This window comes from Chelonia mydas, chromosome 4 (assembly GCF_015237465.2).
Source record: "Chelonia mydas isolate rCheMyd1 chromosome 4, rCheMyd1.pri.v2, whole genome shotgun sequence".
NCBI lineage: Eukaryota > Metazoa > Chordata > Testudines > Cheloniidae > Chelonia > Chelonia mydas.
The window spans coordinates 30565299-30588673 of record NC_057852.1 but is presented as its reverse complement, the minus strand read 5'-3'; the positions used below and the strand labels follow the sequence as shown (position 1 = coordinate 30588673).

The 23375-nt window shown below is 41.5% G+C and overlaps 1 protein-coding gene across 5 annotated transcripts in view; it reads left to right on the top strand.

Moving 5' to 3' along the window:
* The window catches only part of CENPE (centromere protein E), a 73694-nt gene extending 52594 nt beyond the window's left edge, over positions 1-21100 (top strand). For all 5 annotated transcript variants that reach the window (XM_037896981.2, XM_043545262.1, XM_043545259.1 and 2 more), the window contains 12 exons: positions 3923-4123; positions 4210-4356; positions 9350-9562; positions 10978-11187; positions 11875-12084; positions 13488-13709; positions 14768-14971; positions 16399-16511; positions 17007-17104; positions 18104-18266; positions 18773-19032; positions 20351-21100. In XM_037896981.2, coding sequence (XP_037752909.1) covers positions 3923-4123; positions 4210-4356; positions 9350-9562; positions 10978-11187; positions 11875-12084; positions 13488-13709; positions 14768-14971; positions 16399-16511; positions 17007-17104; positions 18104-18266; positions 18773-19032; positions 20351-20448 — 2139 coding nt within the window. In that variant the 3' untranslated portion in view covers positions 20449-21100. The remainder of the gene's footprint in view (positions 1-3922; positions 4124-4209; positions 4357-9349; positions 9563-10977; positions 11188-11874; positions 12085-13487; positions 13710-14767; positions 14972-16398; positions 16512-17006; positions 17105-18103; positions 18267-18772; positions 19033-20350) is intronic.
* Positions 21101-23375: the final 2275 nt, after the last annotated feature.

Sequence of the window (23375 nt, the reverse complement as noted above, 5' to 3'; positions counted from 1 at the left end):
CATACCAAGAAGTACAAGAAATCAGTATTTGTTTATTACCTACAGTGCAAAAGGTAAAGCCATTGGTAAACTTTGACTGGCAGATGGATTGGGTGTTGTATAGCATAAGCATACAAAGCATCAGGAAACAATGGGCAGCAAAGGCTACTGTACAAAGGACATGTAATTCAGACTTAGTGGAAATGATGCAAGGCCACAGTGTGGCTGTCTGGTGCTACAAGGACAACCTTCAAACATCTGCAGGTGCCTCTTTTTTGTGAGAGGGGTTCTCTAATCAGGTGGGCCTCAATTAAATCGCTCATGGCTCTTGAGGGATCACTTTCTAGGTCTTCTTTACACCTCCTTCCACTTCCCCGCCCCCATCACTACACCCCATGCTGGAAGACTAGTGGAGTTAATATGAGTGGAAAAATTCTTACTTACTAACTTCTTGTAAAATGTGTCTACCAGTCCATCCTGCCCAATGCCAGTTAACTCTCTCAATAAAAAGAAAAGGAGGACTTGTGGCACCTTAGAGACTAACAAATTTATTTGAGCATAAATAAATACAGCTCACTTCATCAAATGCTCACGAAAGCTTATGCTCAAATAAATTTGTTAGTCTCTAAGGTACCACAAGTCCTCCTTTTCTTTTTGTGGATACAGACTAACACGGCTGCTACTCTGAAAGCTGTCTCAATAAAGACTTCAAGTTAAGCTAATTCCTTTTTTCTCTGGGTGGTGTTGATACGTTGGGGGATGGGGAATCGCATTTTGAGACCTGACCTCATACTAGGAACAGACTGAAGTTTCCAATTTTTTTCCTCTGGTTTAAGAATCTTATACAGCTTTGGAATCACTTGTCAGGTTGGTAGGACTAATGTCCCCAGTGTCAACTTTCAAATATTTGAGCTGCACTCAGTAGGTGAGGAGAGGACAACCTATCAGGGAGGTAGAGGAGACATTACTAGAAATAAGGATGCTTGCCGCTAAGAACTGTTCTAATCCAAAGCACAAGTATACAGTAACTCCTCGCTTAACGTTGTAGTTATGTTCCTGAACATATGCTACTTTAAGCAAAAAAATGTTAAGTGAATCCAATTTCCCCATAAGAATTAATGTAAATAGTGGGGGTTAGTTTCCAGGGAAAAAAACTTTTGCCAGACAAGACTATATTTTATATACACAGTATAACTTTTAAACAAACAATTTAATACTGTACACAGCAAAGATGATTGTGAAGCTTGGTTGAGGTGGTGAAGTCAGAGGATGGAAGAGGGTGGGATATTTCCCAGGGAATGCCTTATTGCTAAATGATGAGCTAGCACTTGGCTGAGCCCTCAAGGGTTAACACATTGTTGTTAATGTAGCCTCACACTCTACAAGGCAGCACAAATTGAGGGAGGGGAGACAGCATGACAGAGAGAGACACACTGAGTGTGTGAGAGACGCGCATTGCCCCTTTAAGTACGCTGACCCCACTCTGAGGACATTGCCTTTTTAAGTAGATCAGCAAGTTGAGACAGCAGCTGCTGCCAGCAAGCTCCCTCCGTTCTGAGCCTTGTTGTGTCCCTCCCCTGCTCAGTGAAGATAGGGTGTCCCCCTCCCACTCCTTTACCCCAACATTAGCACCCCTCTCCCCGTGAGCATCTCCAAGGCAGAGGGCAGGAGCAGCACATGGCAGTGTGGGGAGGGACAGCTGAACTGCCTGGCAATTGATAGCCTGCTTGGGCGGCTGCTGCACAGGGAACGTAGGGGAGCAGGATGCTGATAGGGGGTCTGCCGGTCCACCCTGGTTCCAAGCCCCCACCAGCTAGCTCCAACGGGCTGCTCTTTCTGCAAGCAGTGGACAAAGCAGGCGGCTGCCAAACAACGTTATGAGGGAGCATTGCGCAACTTTAAATGAGCATGTTCCCTAATTGGTCAGCAATGTAACCACGAAACAATGTTAACTGGGACGACTTTAAGTGAGGAGTTACTGTACTTCCTTGTGAAGGCAAAACTATACCAATGTTAATGGCAGATCAATACATTTTTGTATATTTCTATATTTTTATCCATTCAAATTTTAGAAGGCACTGTGAGGAAAATGTGATTTTTTTTGTTTTTCCTCCTTCAGGCATTTCAAAAATCTATTAATCACGGTGTCTCAGTGCCTCAGTGGGTCACAACTGAGAGTGCCAGATTCAGGACAAACTGTTGAGAAATAGGGCAGACTCACCCCAAACTGGTGGTTATTTTATCATTAGTTTATTCTAAGCCAGTAACAAAAGTAAACTTCTGTCTTATCACACTGGTTAAGAAGAAGTCAGAAAGGCAGTCTCCTTAGGCATCCCAGCCCTTGTCTCACTACCGCAACCACTGGACTTCATGATGAGTGGTTACTGAAAGCCAATTTCATCTAATATAGGGTCCTTCCAATCTCAAAAGATCAACCACTTGGCCAGGTCAGTATATAACTCAGATCTTACCCAATAATCATGCTGCTGCCAATCCTTTAGTAAATAAAATCAAAAGGTTTATTAATAAAAGAAAAGGAGAGTTAAAATGATTAATAGATCATATACATTCAATAATGGCAATATCCTTACATCAGGTTTATAGCAGTGATGTTAGACTGTCGACTCGTAAAGTTGCTCTGGCAACTTCCAAAAGATTGGAAGGTCCGCAGTCCAATGTTGTAAATCCACAGTTCAAAGAATCAGGGCAGGAAAGAGGCAAAATGGAGTTATTCTTGGGGTCTTTTATACCCTTTGCCATGTGCCTGGAAACTTTCTATTTCAAACAAAGCTCACAGTCCAGTCTATGGAAAGTTACTGGCACCAGGTGGAGTCCAGGGTCACTTGAGTATATCACATGTCCTTGCAAAGCTTGATGACTCTCAGGGGGTAGACATTGGCCCCTTGGAGGCTGAGGCCGTCTGCAGGAAGAGCCATCTGGGCAGAATGAGTTTCTTCTATGGCCCATTGATGGGCCTTTGATGGGCCTTGAAACTTGAATAGTCCATTAACAATGTGCTGTCTAGACTGGATATAAACTATCTTGTGGGTGTTACCCCAGGAAAAAAGACAATTGTGATGCAGATACATAGCCAGTATTCATAACTTCAGATACAGTGATAACTGGATTTAAATAGGATAATATTTAGCAAGTCATAGCTTTTCTATTAACAGTTTTTATGTGACACACATACTTTGTACAAGATTTGTTGCAATTGTCTAACAGTGGTAGCATCAATGATATACATGGTCTCATTTCAATCATATAACGTCACACAGGTACTCCATGGGAGGACCAAAGAGCCAGGAATAGTCAAAGCAACACTAGTATAGCTTCTCCATACCCTTTTTTGCCTCTTCACTTCCATTTTGACCTGTAACATTCAAGCTATTCAACTTGTGCTATCTCCTCAGGTGACATACAGCTCACAGAATAGTTTTTCATTTGTAGTGGCTTCATTCAGTGGAATATCTGGTGTAGATAGGCCAATAAAACCAACTATAAAAATCTATACAATCATCTATCCCTCCTTCTTCTTTCTTATTTCCTTTCATTATTTGTTCTGAGTTTGCAGTAGACGAAGATCCAGTACACTGAAGGTCGGTTGTTTTTGTTTTTTTGTTTTTTTAACCTCCTCTTCACTGGTGACCCAAGTCAGGATTTAAGTCTAGGTCTCCAAAGGGGAAATGCTAACCCACAAAATTGATATGATTACTTTAGCTCCAATTCTTAAATCACTATGAGAAGGAGAAGGTTTAATTCTGAAATGTCTTTTGTTTCTAATTATCTTTAAATCCTACCTGGGAAGGAGCAACTTAAAAGGTGGTGTTGGATGGGTGTTTGTATGCGGTATTTGACAAAATTGAGTGAATACTCTACTCTAATACTGAAAGTATACATAATTGGACCAATTCATAGTAATGTTGTTTAACTGTTTCTGTAGGTCAACCAGTTAACTGAGGCATTAAACAGTGTTTCGCATGAAAGACACCAGTTAGTGGCTGAAAGAACTAATCACTATCTCCGACTTCAAGATCAGATTTCATCAATTAATCAAGAGAAAGATGAGCTCCAACAAATACTTGAAGGTGTAAAGTCTGAGAGAGACTTGCTCAAGACTGAACTGCAAAAAAATATTGACATGGTTTGTGTCCCAAATACTATTAGATACTAATAGAAGTCATATGACTGTAAAATTAGAGTTTTATACTTGTGCATGTATTTTTTCAGTGCACTGAAACAAATGCAAAACTTGAATGTGCTCTAGATGAATTGAAACAGAAGAATCTGAATGATGTGGCAGTTCAAGCAAAACAACCAGATGACACAGAACTGAGACATGCAGATAGCATGAAAGCAAAAGCCTTGGAAGTAAAGGTAAATATCAGTTTCATAGGTAACTGATGTGTGAAACTGTAGAACTATTCATTCCGTGGTACAATTCTAGAGCAGTATCTTTGTCTGTCTACAACATAATTAAGGTTAAGATGTTGTCACTTTTATTTTTAGTAAAAGTCAGAGAGGTCGTGGACAATAAACAGAAATTCATGGGAGCCCATGACCTGTCTGACTTTACTAAAAATAACCAGAGGGTAGGATCGGGCCGGGGGGAAAGGGGTACATGGCCCTGGCTGCAGGCACTAACAGCTGAAGCCAGAAGTCACAGAGGTCCAGTAAAGTTACTGAATCTGCAACTAAATTGTGTCCTTAAATATAACGTATAATTCTTTGAGTGTTTGCACATGTCCATTCCAATGTAAGTATGTGCATGCCCTGAGCACAGTTGCTGGAATTATTTCCCCTAGTGATATCTGTCGGTTCAGTGCCAGTGCCGTCTGGTGCCACATGCTCCTAGCGCCGATATAAATGGCCCTGCTGACCTGCTACCATCAGTTCCTTCTTACTGCCCGTGATGGTTGCTGGAACTCCTCACTGCTCAGGAAATTTTCTCCTAGGGACTCTTCTATTTCTTCAGTGTAAATAGTTATTGTAGTTAGTTTTTAGATGCCCCCCATGCTTAGTGGGATCATCCACATCCTGGTGCCGGGGCATGCCTTGGTCACCGGGTTTCAAGTTCTGCGCTTCCTGTGATAAGTCTGTGCCTTTTAGTGACCTGCACTCGAGTTGTCTCAAGTGCTTGGGGGAATCTCAGAGGAAAGACTGTTGCCAAATCTGCAGGAACTTCAAGCCCCACACCAAAAAGGACCAAGAAGCAAAACTGAAGGTCCTCCTCATGGGGGCAACTTTAAGACCTTCCTCAGATCCAGGCTCTGACTTGGCATGGGGCAGGAATCTCTGCACTAATCTTTTCCGGTGCCTAAGAAAAAGCACCGTAAATGCCAAGAGAAGAGCCGATTTCTGGTGCTGAAGGTGAGCAGACAGGGGGACCAGGAGAGAGGCAGACCCACGTCTGGCCGCTCTTCCTCCATGGCACTGCAACATCAGATGCCTTCAGCTCCAGTGCCACTGCAAGCCCCACTGACACCAGCACAGGAGCCACCTCCTCCAGACAGACAGCATTCTGGCCAGTTTGCGGTACCTTTGACTCCAAAGGCATTTGCAGCAGCCAGGGACCTGCTTTCCATACTGGTACCAGCATCTCCAGACTGTCAGGATTTGGCACAGCTGGTGACAATGAATGGCAAACAGCTGTCGCTAGGATTTCACCCAGTACTGCGGCTGCCATCTAGAGGAAAACCCCTGTTGGCAGCCTCATCACGATCTTCCCCTCAACGTTGATTGCCAGCACTAAAGGGAATGGCACCGCGTTGGTCTCTACACCACAGTTCGTTCTCTTCATCAGACTTGGAAGTGGGATCTTACTCCCCCCGCATCACCACAGCCGCCACGCTGCTCCCCAGGCCATCCCTATGGGACCGCAGCCCCAAGTACAAGGGTGGCTCCAAACATTTGGCCACCACGTCATGGGGACCAGCACCTATGTAATGACTGTTTTGGAACCATTGGTGGTTCCCTTGCCACAGGGCACCAATGCCGGCCTCGTCCTACGTTCTCTTATTAGACCTCCATTTGAACCAATGGCAACATGCTCCTGTGTTCGCTTGTCTATGAACATAGCACTTCTTGTTGCTATCACCTCTGCCCGACAGATCAGCGAAATTGGAGCCCTTATGGCATACCCCCCTGTATGCAATTTTTCATAAAGACAAGTTACGCCATGTCCGCCTCCCAAAGTACCATCCTCTTTCCATCTTAATCAACCCGTTCACCTTCCTTGCTTCTTTCCAAAGTCTCACAGCAACCAACAGGAGGCAGCATTGCGCACCCTGGACATCAGACGTCTATTAGCTTTCTACCTGGACAGAACACATTATGCCATCACCCAGCAGGCTAGAGAAGAAGCCGGCTCTGGCCGCGCAGTCTTGCAGTCAGCCTGTCATTGAACTACAAACTCACCTCCTGTACAATTGCTTGGGAGTCACCTACATTGGAATGGATATGTGCAAACACTTGAAGGGGAAAAAAACAAACAAACAAACTGTTGAATAATCAGTTACAGAAAGGTTATTGAGATGTGTTTCACATGTCCATTCCAAAATGACCCTCCGTCCCCTCTCATCGGAGGTGGTCTGTAAGAAGAAATTGAAGGGGAGCAGGTTGGCAGGGCCTTTTATACCAGCACTATGTGTGCACAGCACCAGAAGGTGCTGGAGCCAACGGATACCACGAAGAGGAAAAAATGTTGGCAACTGTGCTCGGGGTGCGCACACAGCTATGTTGGAGTGGACACAGGCAACACATTTTGAACCATTACAGAAAGGTCAGTAACCAGTTTATCCAAAGTGATTTTAAATTGTCCTTTTTAGCAGGGTTTTTAGCCTTATAAAAATATTGAGGGGGGTGTATGTGTCCTAAAATGAAGTGGTTAAAAGCTCACAAACCATTTGGGAACACTGTGGTAACAGCTTGTCTGCAGGTAATCTGAGAGACTCTTGAATTGAACTTTGCAGTTAAAATGTCTGATCTTAATTATGGGAACAAAACTGTTTCATAATTGTTTTTACTGAAAAGTTGATATACAAGCACTCTGACTTTGATGTTTTGTAAAACTCCTAGCTTTATTTGAAAATTATAGCTCGTATTTAATGAAGCCTTTCTCCTTTCAAAACAGAATAATCTTCTAATCTCTGTAAAACCTTGCTAGTGAGAGGAGCATTTGTACAAAATCTTGGACAGATTCTGGGGCATTGCTGATGTGCATAGATCAGGGGTGCGAAGATGCATGGCTTAAGTTGCTTATAGCTTACCTTTGTACTTCCCTGATTCTGCTGCAACTATGCACAGGGTTAATCTGAACTACGTTAGAGAGGCCCAAAGGGCTTCTCCAATTTACACCAGATTTCAGACATCCACATGCTATTGGTCCCTGACCTTGCTTGAAACAGTTGAGTTCTAGTGACGATGCTCTCATGTTGCTGATTGCTGTTCCTTCCAGTACTGTTCTTAACGCAGCTCAACAATCCCACCTGCTGGCCAACTATGTGTCGGATGGTTTGGTTTCAGCAGTAGCACTCATGTGGTTCCTCAAACTACCATAGAACTGGCTTCTGTAAAACATGTATTTGACATAGATAACATTCAAAAACTTGAATGTGTACATGCAAGATGGTGCACATTGGAAGGAATAATTTGAACTACTCATGATGTTTTTCCTCAGATGTCAGTTAATTTACACCTGGGCAAAATTGTAGACAGCTCAATGAAGACCTCTCCTTTTTTGGCTGTTGCTGCACATTTAACATCATTTTAGGTTCTGTAAGGAAGAGAATGATAGATACTGAAAACTTGAGAACACATCACATAAATCAGTGGTACGAACTCTCATTGGAATACTTCATGTTCATTTTTGGTCACCCCATCTCTCAGAAAGATACAATAGAAACAAGCGCCTAAACAGGTGATGAGAATGAGGAATGGAAAAAGTTCCATATGAAGAGCGTGAGAATGAAAGACTGTGACTGTGATGAATAAGTTGGTCCAAAGAGAGAGAATAACTAATTTATGTAAATAAAGTAAACTTAGGTACTTCTATTCATCCCATCCTTTTTCATAATACAAAGAACAAGGGAACATTTAATGAAACTGAAATACAATCAATTTTTAACTGATGAGGAAAATAGGAATTGCCATACTGGGTTAGACCAATGGTCCAGCTAGTCCAGGACCCTGACTGACAGTCTCCAGCTGTTTTGAGGAAAGGATAGCTATAGCTCACGAAATCTTATGTTCAAATAAATTTGTTAGTCTCTAAGGTGCCACAAGTACTCCTTTTCTTTTTTGCGGATACAAACTAACACAGCTGCTACTCTGAAACCTGCGGTAGGTAGTTATTGAATAACCTGACCGACAGGAGAAGCTTCTTCCTAGCATCCATGTCCTGAAGACTTTTTTGTATCCCCTTCTAGAATGTTGGTAATTTTTCTACGATTACAACACCAGATATCTGATATCAGTATTGGTATACAATCCCTTTTTTGATAAAATTAACACTACACATAATTAGCCTGTGCAATTCATTTCCACAAAATGTCATTAGGGCCAGGAGTTCATTAGTAGTCAAAGGGTTGGATGTTCGTATGGTTAGTGCAAACATCCAGTGTTAAAGTAGTAAAGATTTTTGTTTAAAGATTTGAAAGGGAAATATCCTTCATGCTTTATGACATAAACCAACATCTAACTAATAGGGATTAGGAAGAAACTTCCCTATGGGCAAGTTATTTAATAACTGCCTGCTTTAGGGTTTCTTGCACATACCACTGGAGTGTCTGACACTAGCCAGGTTAGACACAGGATAATGGTCTGATATGGCAATTCCTGTGTTTTCTCTGGGGGATTGAAGTATTGGGGAATCTAACATTTTGTTTAAATATAACTTACAGTAACCAGAGACATGGAAGGAGACAATGCCAGTTAGTAAACTTTGATTCAGTGCACTTTCTTGAAATGTTCACTGTGTACTGAAAAATATATCGAACATATTTGATAGTTCAGCATGGGGGGGGGGGGCGGGGCGAGTAGAGGTATGAAGATCTTTCTGAGTCTAAGTCATGGAAACAACTTGAGCTCATTTGAAAGCATATAATTGAGTCTGGGGCTCTGGCTCTTTTTGTAGAATTACCAAACTCTCTGCCTTTGTACTGTCTGACCTAATTTGTGTCCCATTTCCTTCTGTGGTGAGTAGTGATTGGAATCTTACTCCATAGTTATTTCTCTTAACATTATAAAACCAATAAATTCCCTAAAGAACACCTGGAGTCTGATGGGCTGTTAAAGCTTGATCACTTTGTAAAATATTCTTCAAGGATGCTTTATTCTTTATTGTGGCTGATTCCATTTCTCCTTATCTCAGGAGCTTCTGGAGAAATTCCTAATGATGGAGAAGAAATATGAGTGTCTCACTACAGTGTCTTTAAATCTGAAAAGTGAACTCAGCAGTCAAAAAGCACTAATAGCTGGGATGCTGACACACCTTTCACCTGAACAGGCTAAACAAGTCAAAAGGCTTCAAACTGAAAATGAGAAAATAAGCAATCATCTCCAGAGCTTGTTGAACAAACTTAAGGTACAAATTTTCAAACGGTGGTTGTGTGGAGGGCTTCATGTAGCTCTGCTTTTACATTTTATCCAACATACTAACACAAATGCTCATGGAGCACTGCGGTTGTGAAGAAATCCCTAACTAATATCCAGTGTTGGGTTTGAGCTTCATTCCTGAACCTATCCTGCTGTATGCAGTTGTTGCAGAACATATATAGTGTGTGCAATGTAAACTGATATGTAATTGCTGCATAAGCCCTATATAACAGGGCCAATTAAAAACCATAGAATTGGCCTTAAACTCTGAATATAGTTCAGCTACTTTGAATAGTCTAATACCCTTAACATTTCTTTAAAATGTTGTAACTGGTCAAAGAAAACTTGATCCGTATGCTAGATGCTCCAGAAGTAGAATTGTGGATCATTATGTAAACCTCTTCAAAATACAGGTTGCTTTTGTAGCATAGCCTTGTCCCATGGCAGGTGTTGATTTGAGATCTTTATTGGGTAGCTTTAAAGTTTCTGGATACTTGCAACACTCACCCATCTTGCAGTTGAGTGATTGACTGCATTCATTCTTAATCACTTAAAATGAAGAGGAATGGGGGAAGAGAGGAGCTCTACCATATGAGTAGATCAGGTTCTATCATGCCAATAGGTACAGTAAATGTTTAACATGTTAATTCTCTTTTGGGTCTTTGTAGTTGTGATTCCAGGCAATTTTCTGTTACTGGGGACAGTAGTTCAAAGAAAACAAAATATTGACTAGGCCTGAGAATGTACAGCTGTCACTTTTTGTAAATGTTTGTTAGCTAAGAAATTAAACAAATGTTCCATAGAGTGTGATCTCATAACTTCACATCAGCATTTGCATTTTTGGAGTCGTATGTTTAAGTTCTTGTTAAATTGTTCATAATAATTGTTGGCCCTTTTTTTCTTTTATAGTCTTCCTTCGTTTATTTACTTTGGGGGGACTTTTGTGTGTATGTAGTAGTTTCAGCCATTTAAAAAATAACAAACTTTAAACCTGGCAGATTGAGGCCATACTAGATGTCATAAAATGAATACATCAGATTTTCACTTGATTACATTGGTGTAAATCTAGAGTAAGTCCTCTGAGATCAAGGTATTTTAATTTGCTTGGGTCCAAATTCTGCTCTTTGTTGGATTGCAAGCTATGTAGTATATGTTCCTGCCACTAGTTTAGTATCTCAGTCAGTCTAGTCCAAATGCCCTGAAATCTTTGAGCTTTTCTAGAGCTGTGAAAAATATATTCTTTACAAACATAATGTGGAAATAATTGAGAAGAGGGTTTTTTACGAGGCCTCTTACTATACATTGTTTTTAAATTTTTTGCGTATGCATGAAGTGCTACACAGCTGTCTAGAATCTTATCTAAATGCAAGGTATCCTTAATGCTGACCTTTTCATATTCAACAGTTTCTGTTCAGCCGTGTTTGCCAGAAGAAGGCAGAACACTATACTACCATAAACAACCATGAAATGGAATTGCTTGATGAGAAGAGAAAACAGGATGAGCTACTGTCTCAGATTCGGTGTCTCAAGAAAACTTGTTTGAAACAGGATGAAACAGCTTCCCACGCGTTAAATATCCATGAATTGCAGCAGAACTTGGACATCCACATCGAGGTAGCACTTGGTATATTGATTTGACTGAAACAGACATCAATATTTATATTTTGGGAAATATTTATATTTTGAGAAATATCACAACATGGATGTGCTACTTCACTGTGGAGTTGCTTTTATTTGCAGGTGACTCGCGCTTTCGTAAGCTATAGGAAAATAATTGACAGTAACCTTCACTTTTAAATATAATTGATCTGTTTTATCTTAATTTTCTGATCTGATCAGAATTAAATTTTCAATTTATGAAGTGACACAATAAGTGAGCTTATTATATGCAAGATATTCAGCCTGGGATCTCTCTATGTTGGTCTTATAAAGCACCTACAACTCCATTTGTAAAAATCTCTTGCTTGATTATTTTAAATACTATATATATACCGTTGAATGGCACAACTGTCCATTAAGTTAAGGATATTTTTATGCTATTAACAAAGGTGGTCGAATGTAAAATAACTTTGAACCTATACTTCAAATATAGCGTAACTAGAAGCTAAGAAATATTCCATATACAACATTATAGTGTAAGACAACAAATACAGTGTTTACTAACAATTTTTTAAAAAATTACTATAACAATATTGCAAGTAAAGTTATTTGAGCCATTCAGTCAATGAAAACTAATGTAGTGCAATCAAATTGGTAAATCGCTTGTTTTCATTTTTTTTCTTTTTTTTTTTTTTAATGCAGCACATTCTCAGAGACATGTCAGAAACAGAAACTGAGCTTCTCAGCATAGAGACTGAGTTACAACAGGAAGAGAATACTAGAAAAGAAGCAATGCAGTTTTTGGAAACATGTTCAGGAAATCATTGTGATGTAGAAAAACTTAAAGAAGGAATAAAGCAAGGCAATGAGAGGCTTTTACAAGTGATTAAATTCTGGACACCTAAAGTCAAGGTAAAAGTTCCTGCTATAACAGTACATCATTCAACTTGTCTTTTAACACAGCTCTGAAATCTATAAATCCACCAGATTTTTTTTTTCTGGGAGTATTCATGTGTTAACAAGTACTTGTATATTGTATATAGGCAAAGCATCTGATTTCCAGTAGTATCTTCATATTGTACTAAGTTGTAAAGTGAAGCTCTACTTGGAACTTTTACAGGGTTTTTGTTTCTTCCTTTTGGTTTTTCTCACACCTCTACAAGTTCTTGGTCCATATTGACCTTCAGGCCAGATGGAGCCCTAAAGATTTTTCATTCAGAAAATTGTTTTCTCCCTTGCCTCCCATGAACTTTCTTCTCATCGTTTCTGTGCTTTTTACTCTGTAATTGGGGTCGGGAAGGATATTTTTAAAAAAAAGTCAAACAGTCAGTGCTTAGAGCACCTGTTGTTACTTAAGCCCAGGCACCTCTACGTATCAGAGACGTTTCCGTAGCTATGCACTATAAGTCCTAAATGGGGCATACGTCAGCAATACTACCAATTCTCTGTTGGAGCTAGCCTGCTGAAGACTTTTGTCAGACGTCCTATCTGAAATGTCTTCTATCTGAAACTGTAACAGACTTTGTGTCTTAAACTTGAACAATGAGTTTTTAATGCAGCATGAAAAGATGTTCTATAAGTTGTGGTCCAGTGTAACACTATACTCTGTATAGGAGCCCAACAAAAATGAATTTACACATAAAGCTATTTCAGCAAAATCAAACTAAAACGATGACCGTTTCATTTAGAAATATGCATTCTGTACAAATGTCATGGTTTAATATGGCTGAGACTTCAAACTCTTCACCTAGGATACTATTTTCTTGTTTCTCCAACTCTACTTCAAGACCTAGGATACTATTTTCTTGTTTCTCCAACTCTACTTCAAGACCTGATATAATAATCTGGTAAAACTTTGTTCAATTTTTTCTCTTTTCCATACCTTTCCTACCCCAAAAAACTCAAACTATGTTAATGGGAGTAAAAGTTTAAGGACAGGACGTTCTGGGTTCTCTTATGAAGCAGTTCTCTCTCTCCTTCCCCACCACGGCGCCACCCCTACTTTTTATGGTTCTTGAGGCGAATCATCCAAATCTGGAAGTCCAGTTTGTACCTCAGGAAAGTTTTCAGGACTGGCTCCCATCGTGTATATTAGAAATTAATATATTCTAAATGCATACATTTAACTGCTTTTTAAAGAGTCAGTTTCCTGCATAATTATTTTGCCATTTCCATACAAGTGGATGTATGTACTCTGACAAATTAAATATTTGGGTTGGTTTCTTAGCATATATCTTTATGGTATTTTATTTGTGGCTGGGTTCTAAAAGCTAATAGTTTTACAATTACATGCATGGCACTATTTAATTTTACAGACACTCCTTCAAACTTCATTGGAGATGGATACCAGAACTGCCAACTATTGCAAGGACTCAGAAATTGAACTGAAACAAAGAAAAGGGAAAACTGAGGAGCTACTTGAGCAACTGAAGACAGTTAAGGAACAGTTGGCACCTTGTGGTGTTGCTAATCTTGCACTAGAAGAAGAAAACTATAGACTTGGTAACCAATTAAAAGCCACAGAACAAGATATAAAGGTATATAATCTGATATGTTAATCAATTTAAATCAGCAGAAATGCAAAACCATCTGTAAACGAAGTAGAGAAATTTCACAGGGTACTTTAAACTGAGTTTAAAAAAAACAAAAACTAAGAAAATAAGAGACTAGATAATTAATATTTAGGAGGAGGGATAGCTCAGTGGTTTGAGCATTGGCCTGCTAAACCCAGGATTGTGAGTTCAATCCTTGAGGGGACCATTTAGGAATCTGGGGCAAAAATTGGGGATTGGTCCTGCTTTGAGCAGGTTGGACTAGATGACCTCCTTCCAACCCTGAGATTCTATGAATGTAAAACTGCTATACACACCACTGGCCCAGACTACACTTAACTTTTTTGTAGCTGTTTCATTATCCAAAAATAAATTAAAGCAGTCTTATTTAGAATGTGAAGAGTTGACGCTGTAGGTACAGGTTAGATTTACAATAGTGTATATGAGTATTAACCAACTGAGAGCATTTCAAATGTGTTTAAATATATTTAAAATATTGTGCCTAACAGTGCTATGGCTGTAAGGCTACATGTGGTCATACAATCCTTATGTCTGTTAGACCAGAGATTGGCACAGAACTCAAAACCAAAATTGAAGAATTTAAATAATAATTCAGAAAGGTCCTATTGGATCAGGATTGAACTGGGAAACTAGATAATGACATGGGTGATACATCAGTTCATAAACTTTTAGTAGAAATGACTAGGTACTTGACTATAGTGAAGAAATGAAGATATCTGGTACATCTTCAAGAATGTTAAATTAGTGTGGGACAATTGAGTAGCCGATCGCTTATAATCAGTTGTCAGATGCACTTGTTTTCTAAAGTTTTGAGCACTCCGGAATATCTGGAAAAATGTTATGCTGACAGCCCTGGAGTCTGAAGTAGTTGTCACAGGTAGGCAGCACAAGCCTTCTTACATTTTTCAGCCAACAGAATGAGACGATATTTTATTTCCTTGACCTCTAATACAGCTGATAAGCCTGCCAAATGTAGTTGTAATTGCTAGGAAAACTTCTAATAACTGGATATTTTTCTCAAGATTATGAAAACAACAATCCAAAAGTTGGAAGATGCAGTAAATGAAGCAGGAAAAAATGTCAAGGAGAAGGAAGAAAAAATATCCATGTTACAAACAGAGATTAAAACTAAAGCTGCTGCAAGTGAACTTAACCAACTTCAGGCTAAATTGAATGAGACAGAGAAGTGTCTTAGAAATGCGTTAACAGAGAAACAGACTTTCAAGGTATGTTTCATTGTAAAACTTCAGTTGTTTAAGCAAAATGTCACTCCTGTTTTCCACTTGAGAGCTAGGAGGAAATCTGAGAAGGTTCTTGAGGGCCAACATGTGGAAGCCAATCTGTTGCACTATATGGTATTGAAGTGATGCATTCTTTCACTAGGGTTTAGCCTGTATCTTCAGACATTCTCAGTGCAGCAACGAGTGACCAAGCTTGGAACCCAAGTTATACTCCTAGGAGAATTCTGTGCCACTGCGCATGCGCAGAATTTATGCCCCCCACAGATTTATTTGCTTCCTCACAGAAAAATGACTTTCTGATGGGAAGCGAATGGAAGCCACAAGAGTGGTCATGCAGCCCTCCCCAGCAGTATGTTTCGGGTGCCCAGGGCAGCCGGCAGAGAGGTAAATCACTGTAGGGCAGGAGGCGGAACTGGGGAAGACCCAGCTGGTGGCTCCTGCCCTGTGTCAGGCTCAGCACCTGGGCAGGGCTGGATGGGACTACTTCTTCCCCTGCATGGCACCCCCAGATTTCTCTCCTGGCTTCAGGAAGCTCTGTAAACTCCCTTTCCACACCCCTGCTTCCTGAACTCATCGCTCCTCAGCTGCAGCGGGAGGGATCCCTGTACAGGGAGCTGTTCCCCCATCTGCCCAACCACTCTGCATCCAGACCCCCTCAATTCCAGACCCCCCCGCACTCAGAACCTCTCCTGAGGAGTCCCACTCATGCTGCACCTGAACTATCCTGACAAGCCACCCACACTCAAATCCCCTGCTGAGCTCTACCCCCTGCATACCCAGGCACCCCCACTCCATCGCGCTGAGCTCTAACCACCTTCACCTGGACCCCCCGAAGAGTCTCATTACCATTGCACTCAGAACCCCCCAACAAACCCCGTGCATCCAGATTCTCTCTGCACCCAGATTGCCCCATACAGAACCCTCTCAATCCCCACCTAGATCCCCCCACACTAAGCCCCTCCACATTTGGATCCTGTTTTGCTGAGCTTGCCTGCCCACACCTGATGCACCTGGCACAGAGGGGCAAGGCCTGGGGTGTTTCTGGGGCAGGCCAGGTCCTTGCACTGTGTCAGGGTTGGGTGCAGACTCACTGCTGAGTCCATGTCCCTGGAGCGGCGAGGAGCTGCCCAGTGATCTCACAATTCTGTGCAGCCAGTGGCCTGTGCTCCCCAGTGCCATGCTGGAGCCTCCACATTTATTTGACAAATAACATTTGCAGACTTTTGCAGAATTTTAAAATATTGTGCGCAGGATTTTAATTTTTTGGCGCAGCATGCCCTCAGGAGTAAAGTTATATCATTAGAATAAGAGTATTGCCTCTGCAAGATGGTATTTAAATATCCCTAATTAACTTTAACAGATCTAACTTCCTTATCACTAGATCTCCTCTTTTCTCCCATCCAACACATTAGGCGAAATTAGATAAAGGTGCCACGTTATATAAAGAAGAAATTGATCATCTCAAAACTCAGTTGGTGAAAGCTGACATGGAAAGAATGAAACAATCCAGAATTTTTGAACAGGAGTAAGTTTAATTTTTTTACTGAAGTATGATATCCTGAAATTTTCCAGTTCTTTTTTTGGAAAGCATAAGGTCTGATGTTTAAAAGTCTTTTTTTTTATACAGGTTGTTTCAAACATCCTACCTAAACACTTCAGATATTTCCCAGAAATAGGTAGAAACTGCACTGAAAATACAAACCTGATTGGATATTTGGTGCTCAGGCATGGTTTTGAAGAGAGCTCTGAGTGTCTTTAATCTACCCAGAAACTATAGAGCTATTTTGTCGTAAGGCATGGGGGGTGGCGGGCTGTGTACATTAAATATTTTGTGCTTCCTTGGTGAAGAGTTCTAGTTTCTTAGCTCTGATATGTTTGGCTATTTTATCGGTATATTTGGATCCTGTTGCTATTTGATTTCTCATTTGGAGAGGAACAAACAAATTAAAACTGCAAAATGTTGCAGAATTACACAATGGCAAACTGCTAAAATAGTGGCTTCCTCTTTTTCCTTATGCAGAATTGCTACTACAAAAGCTCTTGCAGAACACAAAGAGGAACAGTTAAGAAAATTAAAAGAAGAACTGAGAAGAGCACAGCAAGAACAAGATGTTACTGGTAAATATAAAATACATACAAGGGATTTTTTTCACAATATCTATACAAACAAAACATAGATTTGAGGCTGTGGGTTGTGCATAGAGCACTAGACAGGAAAATGTTTAGTCTCTGGTCCACAGTTGGTTTAAGGAGGGACAGTACTTTCTTTGGGACATACGGTAGGTGAGGTGTAGTGAGAGAGCTCTTCACACCCCACTCGTTAACTCTGGAAATCACAGTAATTTGGCACGTAGAGTTCTTCCATGTGTGACTACAGCAGTGATGAGGTATGAAAGTGCAGACCTTTAATTTTTTTTTTTTTTTTGCTTGTCATATCTGAATGACATGTCTGACTGTTTCTGTAATTGGCCCCACACTTTCATCAAACACTCCTGGACAGAGTGGTACAGTTTGTATAGCTTTTACAAAACTAGAGGCAAAAGGGAATCCTCACTATATCAAGATATTAGACAGTGTGGCCTAGTAGATAGAGCACTGGGCTGTGACTAGAAAGACCTGGGTTCTGTTTCTGGCTCTGTTCACTGGGTTACTTTGAACAAATCACTTCCTCTCTCTAGGCCTCAACTTCCCCACCTGTAAAAGGGGAATAACAATTCTTTCCTCTTTTTGTAAAGTGCTTTAAGATCTACTGCTGAATAATTCTATGAGCTAGGTATTATGGTTATCTCTTCTAACCATAACTGATATTATATTACTGTATTTTGGATTTGTCAGTTAAATGCAGTAGATCATGTGATTTACTAGAGAACCGTTTGAATTTTATACTAAGTAACTGGCAGTCTGTTTGAATTCCTGTGTAGAAAGATTGAAGCTGTTGTAACTGTATTTGTAACCCATACAGTGAACACTTAATCCCAAAAGGGAATTTTAATATAATTTTCTAGTCATAGAACACTTCTTTCTTTACTTTATGAAGGTCAACTTTACTTGATTTTTTGTATTGTCCAAGATATAGCAAACAGCTTCTAATATATATTCAAATAATTTTTTTCCCAGTAATATCAGGAAAAGATGTTCCTCAGGAATCCCATATACCCCTGACTTGTGGTGGTGGCAGTGGGATTGTGCAGAGCACACACATGCTCATTTTAAAATCTGAACAAGCTAAATTACAGAAAGAAAACCTGCAGTTGAAGAAAAACAATGACCTTCTAGTAAAGTAAGTTTAAAAAGCTGATCATCAGAGTCTAGACTCTAGTTTCTGATTTAACTGCATACATTACTATACTTGCTGTTTGATTTACAGTCAAATGCAGTAAGAGTTCATATTTCTGGGGAGAATCTGAGAAATGAGAAATTTTGAAAGATCCATTTGTTTTGATGAACTTTCTTCTCTTTGTGGCTGGGGACTTGTGCCTCTCACACATCAGCGGTTTGAATCCGGACACCACCAGTGGTGACGTTTTATCATTCAGTCTCTTCCTTACACCTTAGCAAAGGAGTTGGCTTCCCTTCTTAATATAAACTTGCTTACATGAGTTGGCAGTAATTGGTTGTCTAACAGTTTTGCAGCAGACAATTGAATGGGTATGGAGACTTAACTGCTTTGATTCTAGAGATTGTCTGTTGAAGTCAGGATCAAGACACATTGATATGGCAGTGTGAGGGAACTTGCATTGTCATGCTTCCAGTAGTTTACACTCCTATCATTTTTCTCCTTTTAAGCAATGAGCTTCAGCTGAAAGAAGAACTAACCAAATGGAAAGAGAGAGCACTAAAAATGAGAGCAGAATCCTGTAGAGACACCACTAGGGAGAAGATACAGAGGTCTCCAAGGAAGACCACACCTCGTTCAGTTAAAGAGCAAATGCCTTCTCCCTCCAAGGAAGTTTCTTCACGAGAAATTCTGCCTCTGGATTCACCAAACACACTGCCTCTTACTTGTCCAAATTTTTTTGATAATTCAAGCTTAGGCACACTTACAGGTGCGTAATGCAATACTGTTTCTGTTAGGAACACCTATTCAATAGAACGTTAAGGGGTTGGCTAGCCACACCTGTGAAAGGTCTAGGGTAGGTACACACTACAGTTAATTCATATGTACTTGGGGACTTGAATACCTAAATTGGGTGAGTATTCAAAAGATTGGGCTAGCTTTTATTGCAGTATATACTGAACTTAGTGATTAATAGTAAGGATGGACAAATGAAATATTGTGCAATTGTACAGTGGATATATTGGGTTCTGAGAGGGGTTTTGTATTTTTTTATTTACATTATTTAATTTATATAGTTCAGAAAGGTTTGGAAGGGGTGATTTCTAGACCTGGTTGGGATTTTTTTGGATGAAACAGTTCTTTGTTGTAGAGTGCTAGTTTGTTGAAATAGAAGAACCTGGATTTCCCGTATCATAGGTACTTCCCTAACAACTGGAATATTGGCTACTCTGGGGTAGGTTGCTCTCTTGTTTTTTGCCAGAAGTTTCAAAAGGTCTGTATTTCATCCCAATCTAGAACAAAACCAGATGCCAAAACCTCAAAACTTTGCACAAAATGGCATTCTTGTCTTCTAGCCAGCCCGAGTGAATTCTCCAGCATTGGCCCTCCACCAATGCAGAGAGCTATGAGCTAGTTTCACCCGCTTGACTCTAGAGGCAGCATTTAACCAAATTTCTGTCTCCAAGGCCTAACCTTTAGTTTCAAGAGCAAGTTTTGCACCCAAGCCACTAGTCTCTCCACCTCCAGCTGCAAAGATGGCAGCCTGGGCAGTGTCTCCTTTCCCATTCCCCCTACCCTCCTTTGCTCTGCTTCTCTTCTTTCCTGCCTGTCTCAACAACCCTTGGCTGGCAAATAATGGCTTCTCTGCTCTTCTCCACGCAGGCACTTTTTGTGGGGGAAGCCTTTACTGGTGGCCTGCATTATATCTTAACAGCACCACTGCAGCCACTATTAGTGGTTTGAAAAACCATCAATACTCCCCGGCAGTGTGGTGAAGCACTAGGTTGCTGGAGCAAGTTTTGACATTGTCACCACTGTTCAGTGCGTGTGATCTAACTTGTTCCTGATGCTTCTGCCAGCAAATCTCCCCATGTCTGAGGTCCGCACAGAATTCCATGTCCCAGCCCAACTGCTAAGATCAAAGAAGCGCCTTGTCTAGACTAGGATTTAAAGATATTGGTTGGATCATGTAGTCTAGCTCAATCCTTTGAACACCTTCTAAAAGTCTAGGCAAGGCAAAGCAATTGTAATTTTCCCAGTTTAGCACATGCTAAAGTACAAGTCTTTCTATTTTCTCTCTTATATAGACATGCGACCTGCAGGAACAGAGTGTATAGAAGATCGCTTTAAGCACTGGTTTGGAGCGTCAGCAAAAGATAAAGCACCTGACTGCACAACCCAGTAAAACGGCCCGTTATTGTTCACTGTCCTTGCTAGTGAAAAAAGTCAGAGATTGCATATAGAGAAGACGTGCCACAGAAGTAGCTGGTATGTTTTAACTCTAGCCAGTGGGAAGAAGTTTTCTTGGAGCAGGAACTAAGCAAATAACTGGAAAAGCTGGAATACAAAAATGTGACAATAGTGTTGCCTGCATCCAGCTGATGGTGTCCCTGTAGCAGTTCTCCATTGCTCCTCTTATGATGGCAAAGATAACGAAGCCAGCCAGCTGAAGAGGAAGTGAAAACTGGAATGGATCACAAATCAGAGAATCTCTACTGTGAAACTTATCAGTGTTAAACTTTCCCCTCTCACTCCCAAGACAATCCTCCCAAAGGCAAGCAATTTAATCTTGGAAGTCCATAAGGAAAGTGGAGAGAACTTTTTCTGCTACTCTTTTTCTAGCGTTCAGTGTTACTTCAAGTTTTATATGTTGACTTTTCTTGGATGGGGAATAGCGTTCTCATTCACCTTTTTTTAACCAGTTTCTATATAATATTCTATTTATGAGCTCACAATCAAGGCTGTGTTTTTAAAAAGTCTCTACTTCATATCTGCAGTGCACAGTTGATTCTCGTCTGAATAATTTTATCTTTTGTCAATAAAGATTGTTATATGCATACAGGCAATCAAACTAGAATTGGTCATTGTACTAGGCAACAAAGTTTACTATTGCCATTTCTTGTTGTATCATTGGGGGACGTGGCAGGAGGCTCCTGCATACTGGTCACAGCTGAGTGATGGGAGTCTCGCCTAGCAGCAAGTATGGGTTTCATATACTCTATCACACACCCTGCCCCTCAGGTTCTGCTGTAGGGCTTTATCAGGTAAATCCTCCCTGTCTCTCCCCAAAAAGAAATTGGCCTTCTTAATGTCTTTCCCAGCCCACTGAAGGATTTCAAAGCTATAAGGCTGTAGCAAGAGATACCATCTCATGAGCCTAGGGTTGGTGTCTTTCATGGTGTTTGGCCAATGTACCAGGGCACGGTCACCAGTTTGAAACAGTTCCCCCGCAGATAATAGCTCGGCACATCCAAAGCCTATTTCGCCGAAAGGGCTTCCTTTTTTATGGCTGAGTAGGAAATCTCCCGTGGAAACAATTTCCTGCTGAGGTATACTGTGGGGTGCTCCTCCCCATCAATGTTCTGGGACAACACTGCACTCAGGCCTGCTTCTGAGGCATCCGTCTTGAAGGGTGAACTCAGGGGTGAAGTCCAGATGGATGAGTACGCGTTCCTGGCTCAGCCTCTCCGTCACTTCCCGGAAGACCATTTCACAGGCTGCTGACCACGGGACCTTGTAGCGCTGTTCTTCACCAGGTCATTTAGGGGCATTGCGATCATGGCAAACGCTGGGATGAATCATCTGTAGTACCTTGCGAGGCCAAACCTGGTGCACTTTCTGCTTGGTCGTGGAAACAACGCACTTTGCCTGGGCTTGTCATTTGTCGACCAGGGACCATTTTTTTTCCTTCTCCCATGCGGTAGCGCAGATATGTCATCTCCTGCTGCCCCAGACGGCATTTGGCTGGGTTCACTGTCAACCCTGCCATCTTCAACGTCTACAATACGGCTGTGACGTGTTTAAGATGGTCTTCCCAGTCCTGGCTGTAAATGATGTAGTCTATGTATGTCACAGCATACACTTCATGTGGCTGTAGTACCCAGTCCATTAGGCGCTGGAAGGTCGCCACTGTCGCCACTGCATACACTGTCGCCACTGTAGGCTGAAGGGCATTGTTATAAATTGGTACAGCCTCCAGGGTGTGAAGACGGGAGTTTTCTTCCGTGCTTTGTTTGTTGGGGAGGGAACTGCCAGGAGCCCTTAGTTTGCTCTAGGGTGGAGAGGTAATCGGCAGCCCCCGGCCAATCAAGCAGCTCATCGACCCATGTTTTTGCCCGTTTAAAAAATACAGGCAACCTTTTCTTTTTAGAAACTCCAGCATCCCCATGCTTTGGAGCAAGGAGTTGAAATTTGGCAGGGGTGGCCTACGTATCAGGGATGTGCCTTTTGCCATCCATTTAAAATCTGCCCAAATTTGGCCAAGTTAAGAGTCTGAAAAACTGCAGTTTGCACCTGTTCCATAGAGATTTGCTAGGGCTTCACAACTTAATTTTCCCAAAGATTTCGTGTACTGTATGTTGTAGCCTGGGGCTGAGCAGGACTCCCCCTGCATTTGGAGTTCTGGGCCATGTTGGGTCCAGAATTGAGCAGGGAGCCTCTCTCTCCTGTGCTTTCAGTACTCCCCCTTCTGGGCTCAGGCAGCATGGAGGAGAAATCCACCTGAATCGAATGCAGAGGGGACAAGAGTGGAACCTGCATGGGCAGGGTGAATAGAGTGTGACAAGGAGCCTAGAGAGGAAGAGACTAGCATAGGGAGTGGGTGATTGGGACCAGCTGGGCAAGTTGACTGGGGATTAGGGGGCCAGGAGACAGGGGAAACATCTGATGAGGAACCAGAGTGCAGGAGGAAGAGAACTGGGATTGGACGTGCAAAGATTGGGACATGGAGTTAAGCTGGGGGGCATACTGAAATTGGACATGGACCCCAAAAGAGATCCAGGAGGTAGTGGGGATGTGAGTGTTGGGGTGAGTTGAGGGGATCAAGTGAGCAGGGAGGAAAGAAACAGCTTGGCCGAGAAGCTGGGAATAGTCAGGCAAGGATACTATCGGGGAGTATGGGCGATGAGATTTGGATGGCTGGCAAGGACGCTAGGGACAAGGAGCTGGGCAGTAAGGTTGGAAACAACGGAGTGAGGTGAAGGGGGGAAGACAATGCAAGGAGTCTGGGACTGGGATGAGAAGCCTGAGGACTTTGGAGACTGGGACTAGCTAAGTGAGGAGAATGAGCCTGGGAGGAGGAGGATGGGAGCAAAAGAATGTGTACACACTATT